General features: G+C 34.8%; 1 protein-coding gene across 1 annotated transcript; it reads right to left on the bottom strand.

Moving 5' to 3' along the window:
• Nucleotides 1-6,200: 6,200 nt before the first annotated feature.
• LOC107954328 (AT-hook motif nuclear-localized protein 17) lies at nucleotides 6,201-8,024 on the bottom strand. Its single transcript, XM_016889861.2, has 2 exons — nucleotides 7,038-8,024; nucleotides 6,201-6,658 (listed from the first exon to the last, which is right to left on the bottom strand). The coding sequence occupies exon 1, from the start codon at nucleotides 7,981-7,983 to the stop codon at nucleotides 7,090-7,092; it is 894 nt and encodes a 297-aa protein (XP_016745350.1). The 5' UTR covers nucleotides 7,984-8,024; the 3' UTR covers nucleotides 6,201-6,658; nucleotides 7,038-7,089.
• Nucleotides 8,025-10,831: the final 2,807 nt, after the last annotated feature.

Below are 10,831 nucleotides of genomic sequence, written 5' to 3'. Positions count from 1 at the left end.
CATCTTTAAAGCATAAGCCTCCACTTATATCAAAGCACATGAGTTGCAAACACATTATTAGTGACTAACTCAAAATTTAGGTAAATCACACCATGAATGTCAGAAGTGAATTAATTCACAAACGGATTCAAAATTAATTAAACTTGAGTCCAATCCAATGTATCATTTTTCCAATGAGTACATCTATGTCTTTACCCGTGGAGTCAACTTCTTCAATAGCCTAGACTAGCCATATCCCAAATTGGAATTGTAAATGACATAATAATCCTTCTAAGTATTTGAACCAAACACTCACTTTAATTCTTTTACGGGATTACAAACTTGTTTAGATTATCTATTGAAGTAAGTTGTCTTTCTCGCAATGTAAACGTTCTTACAGTGCCACTTATCATCAATTTGAACTTAGACAATCAATTAACTAATATTTGTTTGTCACAATTTTGTTATGTATGCAAAACATGAAAGAAAGAAACACAAAAGATATAATAGTGAAATGTGAAATTAATTTTATTTATTTACATAGAAAATAGTTACATGTTTACTAAAATATGAGCATACTTCCCAACACATCTCACATAGGTAATGTCGATCTTGCTACTGATGGTGGGTTAGAATTCTCAGAATTCCCTTATAGAAGACCAAGACAAGCGAGTTCATCAACAACTTTTGACGAGTTAGATGTTGCGATGGAGTTTTCCTCCAAAGATGTTTTAGTTGCTGCAATGTAGTGGTATAACATAAAGCATGGGGTAAGCTTCCACATTACAAAATCCCGAGCTAAGAAATATGATGCGAAGTGCGCAATACATGAAACATGATGTCTATAGAAAATCATTACATCTGTGAGGAAGAAGTCAGAGTTCTGGACGATCAAGAAGTATACTATTCCACATATATGTGTTGTTACAAGTATGTTTCATGATTAACAACCTCGATTCCCATTCTAACCTTTATTCAACATTGTTTTGCATTTGGTGAGATACTTGTGTTTTTGCAGGCATGTCGAACGATCATCCAAAATTGGATTCAGACATGATATCTAACTTTATATTACCTATGGTGAAAGCAAGTCTTAGGATTTTGATCCCAATTTTGATTGCACACATCCATAGCAAGTACGATTACACTGTGTTATACCATAATGTATGGTTGGCAAAGCAAAATGCGCTGGAGAAGATGCATAGCGAGTGAGAGAAATCGTAAAATCATTTGTGGCAATGGTGTTAGGTTTTGAGGCTGTACGTCTAAGGTTCCGTAATCGATCTGCAAACAGAGCTTGCATATTACCGCGATCACTTGGTTTATAGGAAAAGATTTTTTGATCATTTTTTCTGGACTTTCAAGTAATGTATAACAGTAATATGATATTCTAAAACACTTGCACAAATTGATGGCACATTCATGTATGGGAGATACCAACATCGGTTGTTGTTGGCTGTTGCATAGGATGGTAATCGAAAAATCATGTCAATAACTTTTGCAAAAATGCTCGAAGAATTCAAAGATGACTAATATTTCTTCTTGATTAGCCTAAAAAAGCATGTTGTGATATAATCCGATATATGCATCATTTCTGACAGAGGAACCGAAATACAAGCTGCAATCGATCGGCATTCAATCCTCTGGGACTATGTACACTATAAGTATTGTGTACGACATATAGGGTCTAACTACATGGGCCGATACCATAAGGATACGGAGCGGTAACATGTCATTAACATGGGTACGTTGTACATAGTATTTTCTATATCACTCTTTAACATACACATTGTCAGCAATGTGTAGATATAATATTTATTGTTATTGATAGGGTATGAGCTCATTCAACATCGATTCCATGGAGTGTTGGAGAAATTATAGGTTGTAAAACCACGCGGTGTGACATAACTCGATAGGATACCCAATGAGCAGTAGACGCAATCATATAATGGAGGAATACGATATAGGTACATGGAAATGAGCCTAGAAAAATGAATTAATTTTGTATTGAAGGAGACGCGTTATTTATTGATAACCTTGGTGGTCAAAGAAATGTATTTATGTTTAGCAGCCTTCTTTCCAAATCAGGATGAGAAATACAAGGGATAGATACAGGGCGGACACATTTGGTGCTATTCGGTGTTGAAAGATATTGGAGAAAATCTAGAAAGAGCGAACTCTATGACTTTAATGTGTCACTCGCGTCCAAATCAAATATTTTAGGTTACGAAGTTCCATAAACCTAACAAAAGAGTTATCCGGGGAGCGTGTCGTATAGACCTGAGACGAAGGACTTGCAACTGTGGGAGATTTCAAGCATTTTGTTATCCATGCACACATGTAATCGTGCAATGTGCCTCAGCACGTGTAGATTGCATGAGCTACGTTGATAAAGCTTACAAACTACAATGCCCATATAATGTTTGGAAATCCAAATCCCCACCTGTCCTGGATGAAATAATGTGGTCGCCTACCTTGTACGCTCATTTCGAGTTGGTACCAGATATTCATTTGCGGCGCAAGCTAAAAGGTTGGCCGAACTCAACTAAGATACGAAACAATATGGATATTCGGAAGTGAAAAGACCAATTGAGGTTATGCAGTTATTATAGGAATCCAGTGCATACTAAACCAACATGTCCACACCTGAAGGGAACATTGAGGAGATGACTGAATTAAAACACTAACTCATTCTTATTAATAAACGTAGAAAAAAAACATACAAACAAACTGTATAATCACCATATGTTCATTTATTCATTTATTGAAGTAAGATATATTATAAGAAATAATTTTTTTTAAATTTTTCTCGTACCTTGTGAATAAACTCTTACTTTTTGAAAATATTGTAATAAATAAATAGAGGAGAAAAACTTAAAATAATACAAATGAAAAAAATGATTGGAACTGACCATACGATATGATATAATACAAACCAATTTAATCAATTTATTGCGCAGATTGTAAATAAGTGTATATTTGAGATGTAAAATAAAGAATACAATTTGGTGTCAATAAAAGTGGAACAAGTACATTATAGGTGAAAACATTTATTACAACACAAATTAAATTTAACAAACTAAAGAACGAAGATTTTGAGAAAAATTACAAATAATATAATCATCGGCGTCCCGAATATGTGCCACAACCGGGTAGGCGTCGGGTACACCTAGGGTTCCATCAAACAAGTTAGAGTGGTGGCTCCTCATCTTCTTCATCTTCATCTTCATCTTCACCTTGACCTCGATATTGATCTCTATCTTCATTTTCTTCCTCCGTGGTTGAGTATGTTTGAGTCCTAGGTGCCCATCATACATCCCTCGCTGTATGAATAGGTGATTGCGAAGATGACCCACTTCAGTAGAACAATTCTAGGGGTGTTTGCGACACTGCGGATAATTGTATGGTGTTGTATAACCCGATTACGGATAAAAGGTAGGAATTATCGGCGATATCGAATATGTCGGCGTTGCTGGCAGTATCGACGTGTAATGTGGTGCAATGGGTGGCGGTTGTGCGAAAAATACACCTGGAGAAGGTGTTGATGCAGTGAATAATGGTACATATTGTGGTGCTTGTGTAAAAAAAATAGGTTAACACCAAAAAAATATAAACCATATTGATCGGGAGGTTGCATGACCATCGGGTCCTCGTATGGAGCTAGAGCAAATGTTAATCCCCCTGCGGCATGTTCTTCCGTCCTAGGATTACCAGGCGATCATCTTGGCCTCTTACGGTGACGTTGTAACTCCTTTTCGCATTCGGTAGTAGATACGACTTGTCGTTATGCCTAAATCAATCCATGTAATCCGAATATGTCGCCAACTCTTGTGTAAGAAATGGTTCACACGTTGGCAAGTAATCGTACCTACGCAAATCGCTCTTGTGCAACTCATCGAGATCCTGGGGTGGCGACAAAATACGTTGCGTATACTCGAACTGTCACATCACTCAGTTAGATTCATGCATCTCAACTGTTACAAAAATGATCAATGGCACTTTGACATGCCAAATGTTGCAATTGGCCAAAAATTCGACCGGGATGTATTCTTGAATTCTCGGATCGGCATATGACATCCATACAAACTGTAGTATGAATTTATAAATTTTACCACGTGCCTAATATTTAATTACAAATGCTGAAGTAAATATTGTATAACTTTAAATTTCATAAACTAACCTCCTGTCCGGATTGTTGACCTAACGCTAGCCAAATATCCTCGAGCTCTATCGCTATGCTTGTATGTCTTGCACAATTGTTCCACCTATTCAAATAATATGTTATTTCAAATTTACAATAACGAAATAAATATTAGGATAATGATATTATCAAATGAATTTTACCATATTATGAATGGGAATTCATAAAGGGGTCCACTCGGGGCTGTTAAAATGGGAGTCGATACCATGCCCACGATTGAAGAAGGAGCATGCAACCATCGATTTTAACTTTTTCTGGTTTCGTCGCTCGATATCGGTACAATGTCACCAGCACTGCCAATCCCTAACTAAGTTGCCGTACATGTTTCATGTCGACGAATAGTAGTAGTCACCTTAAATGTACCAGATTTTAATATTTATCTTGCATAAGCAGAACCCCGATCAACCTCAAGATGAATGTGCGCGCGAATTGTTCTGTTGCAACGTCACTCGCGGAGGCCTTGATATGTTTGAAGTTGTCCTCCAACTATCCCATCTCAATTCGGCTACCCCTAAACTTGTTCGACACCTTCCCTAATAGTTGCTCCCATGTTGCACTCCAATCGCCACTGACCCCGTAACGATTTCCGTATCAAACGGTAAACCGAGTTATAAATAAATGTTCTCGAGTGTAATTGTACACTCACCGCAAGGAAGATGAAATGTGTCTCCGATCTCCATTCTTCCACCAAAGCACTAATAAGTGGAGGATCCAATTTAGTCTTTCGAGCATGAGAGCCACATATAAGAATATCACATCTCGCAAGTGTCCGTGAATGAAAACCAATGCATTCACACTTAAATTGTGTATGTATGTCTCCAAAATCTGATTTTCGATCTGAGTATATAAACATAAAATATTAATAATGTTAACAATATAATAATTAATTAATTATAATTTAATAATATTTTCTTACCATTTGTAATCAAACGCTAAAGATTTACTCATCATCCAAACGAATAAGTTAATTTACCATTTTATAAATTATAAAGAATAAAATAAAATCAAAGAGAATAAGATACAGAAAGATATTTAAAATGAAATTATTAAAAAATTAAAAATTGAGAGAATAAATTTGAATTGAAAATAATAAAATTTAGAGGGGTTTATATAAGAAAAAAAATATAATTGTTGGGATGTAACTGTTGAAATTATAACCGTTGAAAAAAGTTCTTATTACCCTAAAAACACACTCTGTAGAATATATTTTCATTTTCTCCTAAAAACGATCTATCTCGATAAATATAAAAACGAAAAACAACATACTTAAATTTTTTTTTTAAAACATAGCATATATGTTTAATTTACCCCACTTAAGTATGTATTTTTTGACCACAGTAATTTTGATCACCAACGTTTTAATTCTTGATTGAGTCGGTAAAGGCTAGACTCTGAATTATGATGGAAGAGGAAGACGACGAAAGGGTAATAAATGAGCAGGAGGTTGGGACTTGGGACTCACTGCTCCCTCTGATTGTCAATGTCACGTCTCAAGTGAAAAAAGCTTAAGTATGTTCTGAGCATTTTGACTGCATTTTGGACTTTCTTCTGTTTCATCTTGAAATTCCAAAAAAGAAAGTAGAGATACGAGAGCAGAGCTGACGAAAGACAGAGGTCAGATTTAGTGGCTTGAAATGAATATAGATCGATCAAACATTCAAAGGCTGCACCCCACCCAACCAAATTTACTGTGGATTCAACCAGTCCAACTTAATTTCTCTTTCTCGTTGCTTTGATAGGTATTAATTTATGCCATTAATTTGATATAACGATAAAAAAAACAAATATAATTTATATAAAAATAACACATTAAAAGTAAACTCATATTTTAAACATAAATCACAAGAAAATAAAAATAAATAAGCATATCATATAAATTTTATAACACTATTTTAAACCTAAAATAACAGTGCAATCAATAAATTTGAACAAAATACAAAAATATGAAATAATAGAAGTTAAAACACATCATGGCATACTTTAGAGGATAAAATATATCCTATTACTAACATATAAAGAGTTTTGTCCGTAAGCTTTTCCTCTTAATTATATCATTAGATCTTGTATGTGAATTCTTGGATAACGAAATTTAAAACATATATTACATACATATAGAGGATGCATAACAATTTTTAAATTTTGAAGGATTAGATACCAGCCATTAGTAACTATGGAGTTTAAGAGTTGAGGACAAGCCAAATCAAAACATAAAAGCGACTGATCTACGAGAAGACGAGAAAGAAAAGCTACCAAGAAACATTTTGCTTTGGATTTGTAACAAAAAAAAAAAGCCCCTTCCCAAGGGAAAGGTTAGACCCCTGACATTGAATACCTCAAAAACCCACATTTCCATTGGTTCTGTCGTATAGCAGCCCTAGATTGAGTGAGAACTAGCCGAAAGCCTGAAAGTACTGAAGCCTCGCCATCTTTTCCACATCGTCCATACAAGTATCAGTATTTGACGAGACGTGAACAATCCTGCAAGCTTTTTCTTTGTGAGCCATGAAGATTGATTTTAAAACTCCAAACTTGCATGGAAGATGTGCAAACATAAGGATGGGAAACTAATACATTGGTTCATACGTTTCATTATAAGCACAAGGATGAGGTTGTTACTAACAACTCAGCCTAAACAACCAGCTCAGTTAGCAACAATGAACCGATACAAGTATACTTAAAACTATTCTAACAAACTACTAAACTACATTAACACGTTCAAACATGCATACAATGAGTGGTACAACCAACTTCAACTACAAATAGTACTGTATGCCAAGGAAAGATAAATGTGAAAATGTCTCAAACACCGGAAACAGTTCCAATGAGCTTAAGCTCAAGGTGTAAAACCAAAGGATACCTAGTTAATGAATGTATGTTGGAATTCTCAAATGCCCTTGTTCATGTTCTACTCAATAAGGACGTGAGGAAGGACCCCAAGGCATAACATCAGGAGGAATTTGAAAATTGAGGGGAGTGGGACTTGAGACTCCATAAACAGGCATGGACAAGCCAGTAGAAGTGCAAGACTCGGTTACACCACCAGCAACGCAACCATGTGTAGAAGGCTTGGATTCCTGATTATGGTCCTTATTATCACCTTCACCCGGCAGCATGTGGAACTCAGGGTTTACAAACGTAGCGGCCGCCACAATCACCAGCGTTGCGGCCATTACTTTCCCTCCTACTTTCCCTCCGAAAACTTGCCCTTGTGCCCCCGCAAGAGTTACACCGAACGAACCAGAAGAAGACAAGGAAGGAGACGGTGACGTTGACAATGAAGATGATTGGCTTGTTTTGTTAGAAGATAGAGTACTAGAGGCAATAAATGAGCCAGACAAAGAGAGTAGAGAAAAGGGTCCATGAAGAGATAGCGCTGGCGCGTGAGATACAGGATGGCAGAGCGTGACATTTGAAACAGACCCAGTAGCACTGATAATACTAACACCAACACTGTGTGTACGAGCAAAGCTGATAATGGCATCAATAATATCAGAACCAGCGGAGATCTCGAGAATCACTGGCTTCATAGTCGAGTTACTATCTCTGGTTATAACAATGGGTGGCTTGGGCTTGTTTTTGGACCCTGGAGGCCTCCCTCTAGGCTTCCTACCAGTGTTGTCGGACGACGACGGAGTTCGGTGGTGATAATCAAGGGTAACAATCTTGTTGGAAGGAGTTTTAGACTTGGAACCGCCTCCGCCAGAGGCGGAGAGTCTAGGGACACTTCGAGGGCTGTGCTCGGACGAGTCACCGTCGGAGGTGTGAGCTTGAGAAAGAGAGATTGCTACGCCATAGTCCGCCATTGTTGGAGGAGCAGGGGAGGATTAGAAGTCACCGAGAGAAATATCAAAAGAACTGAGTAACGCACTTTTAGGGATTTATTTTATTTATATACATAGTGAAGTTGTGGGACCCATCTAAATCTCACGTATAATTACTGGGGACCACATCAACTCTGGTTATTTTGTCAAATTATATTAGTTGACGGCAGAATTTGATAAAAAAGAAAGTCAGTTTTTTTAAAAAAATTAAGGTTTTGGATTGAATTTTAGATATTTAAGGAAATAGGTCATTTTTTTAGAGAGAAGTTAAAACGCATCCTATAGGATGCGTTTTCTAGTTTTTTTTGACATATTAGCTCTTTGATCAGATGGTTAAATGGTAGTGGTTTTCTCTTTGAGTTTCGAGTTCGAGATTTCTCTCCTACTCACATTTGTATTTGGGGTAATTGAGACCAAGTTCGAGTCTCCAAGGATCAAAACAACACCAATTCATTTCCAAACATTAAGGGGCATCTTATAAAAGTTCTAAACATCATACAGGACCAATTAAACACATCCAAACAAATGGTTACTAACAAGATCACAACATTTCCAATTTCAAACATTAAGTTCACTAATTTGGCATGCAAGTAACACTTTCATGGCGTACATATTACATTAAGGTCATGCATTCTATCATATCTATATAACTACTCCTTTGCACATATTAATACATTATGATCATGTATAGATTACAAATTCATAACATTGCAAATACCAAAACATCAAAAGGGACTTTAAAGCTAAGTTTTGACACTAGGTACATGCTAACTTAAACAAAACATACAAAAGGCTATAAAAACTTGGTTGAGTTGAGAAGTGAGTCTTGGATGTTGTTGAACTTCTCGTTCCTCTAGACTTAAACATTGCCCACAAAAACAAACAAATTCGCATGTTGAGCAAAAGAGCTTAGTGGTACTAACATGATTTGAAAGAAATACATATGCAAATCAAGTACATAAATTAGTTATCCAAATCATTTATAAACATGCTCTTATGGTTATTATTTGTCTCATGGTGCATGTATTAAAAATTTATATAATTCATCACTCAATTTAAGTTCTAAGTGTCAACTTACCATTATGCCTTTAAGGTTTTACATTTTGATATTTAGTATTTATACATGGAATCAAATCATAATATCAATGTTTTCTCAATAAATTTTATAAACATATGGCATTCTCGTATCACCATCCATGTCTTATTTTCTTCAATCGAGTATTTCAACTCGTTTTCGTAGTATCATTGGTCCTTAGGGCTCGTAGTACAATTTTATATGATCTTTCACATACTATCATTCAATAATTTAACATTTGTATGCACTTACCCAAATCAACGTGAATTATTCAATATCCAATATTAACATATCCAATCACATATGACATAGTTTACAGCCCCTATTAATCGGGAACCGACTCAAGACGGATAACAGATTTATTATAAATACCTTGTCAATTGTTGGAATGGATGAAATTCATATGAGAGCGTTGCTAGCAAGGATGAACTTTAGTTAACATTTTTTATTATAACCCATGGATGTTATTCCACTTCTACCTAGGGTACATTGTATTTTATTTCAAGAGAAGTGGTGATTGGTTCATTGTAAATTGTTTGGAAGGTTGGACCTACTAATTCTAACATTGTTGGCTATGATTCGTATACTAGTTCATAAGTTGTATGCCTTATTGATCCACTTAATGATTGTTGAAAAAATCGATTTAGAAAACAGTTATTTTAGGTACAACAGAAGTTTAAAATTTTTCTAAAATCAAGCTTGTTGTGTTATTTATAGTAATAAATGTAAGCTAAGTTATACATGTGCTTTGTTCGAGGCAAACTAAAGTCAATCTTACTTTTAGCCGAATGACTTTCTCCACTATCTTTGAACCACGAATTGCCTCAAGTTTGAGCTTGAGAAACACGAACCAAGTCACACAATGAAAACGTTTTAATTACTTTCAATAGGAAAGTAAATTCTCTTCATAAACCGATAACTTTTCGATATTCCTAGAAAATATAACTTGTTCTTATAAATAAATTACCACTACTTTCTATTAGAATAACAACATATGTAATGTATGTAATTTGGCTAACTAGTAATCTCTACTTATAGAGAAAAGTACAAGAGTTATGCTTGAATAAGTTCTGATTAAATAATAATAATTTAATAGAAAATACAACTCCTACTTAAACTATAAGAGAAAGAGAGAATATAGTACAAGAGTTATGCTTGAATAAGTCCTGATTAAATAATAATAATTTAATAGAAAATACAACTCCTACTTAAACTATAAGAGAGAGAGAGAGAAGGGTGGCGTCATGTCCTATATTTTACTAAGGTTTGTTGCCCCTATGTATCACACAAGGCCTAATTGGGCCTTTCATGTATTGGGTCTAATTATATGTGTTTCCTAAACTTTTACCCAACACTTATAATTTATCTAACCTAATATTTATTTTCTATTACCCAAAATATTATTTATTTAATTAAAAATTTTAATTTAATTAAACAACTAAATTCATTTCTTAATTAAATAATTTTCTCAACCTAATATCAATTCCATTAAAGTTATAACAACTTTACCGTAATAGAATTTATGATAAAATATATTTAATTTTCTTATTCAATCAAATCCATAACAACTAATTGATTTAATTCCATCATCAAACTTCAATTATTAAATAATAATTCGAAGAACCTTAAATTAATTCTTAAGTCATCTTTTGTAGTTAGTTAGAAAACACATTCATTGCGGTTAGTGATACATGCTACCTATTTCTCTTACTTCATCATTTTCTTTCATTTCAAATTATTGGTTCTTACATGCAA

This window comes from Gossypium hirsutum, chromosome D07 (assembly GCF_007990345.1).
Source record: "Gossypium hirsutum isolate 1008001.06 chromosome D07, Gossypium_hirsutum_v2.1, whole genome shotgun sequence".
NCBI classification, from domain to species: Eukaryota; Viridiplantae; Streptophyta; class Magnoliopsida; order Malvales; family Malvaceae; genus Gossypium; species Gossypium hirsutum.
The sequence above is the reverse complement of the archived record's forward strand: the minus strand, read 5'-3'. Positions and strand labels throughout refer to the sequence as shown.

Coding starts and splice junctions, on each gene's coding strand:
- LOC107954328 (XM_016889861.2), bottom strand. CDS start 7,983: ATGGCGGACTATGGCGTAGCAATCTCTCTTTCTCAAGCTCACACCTCC.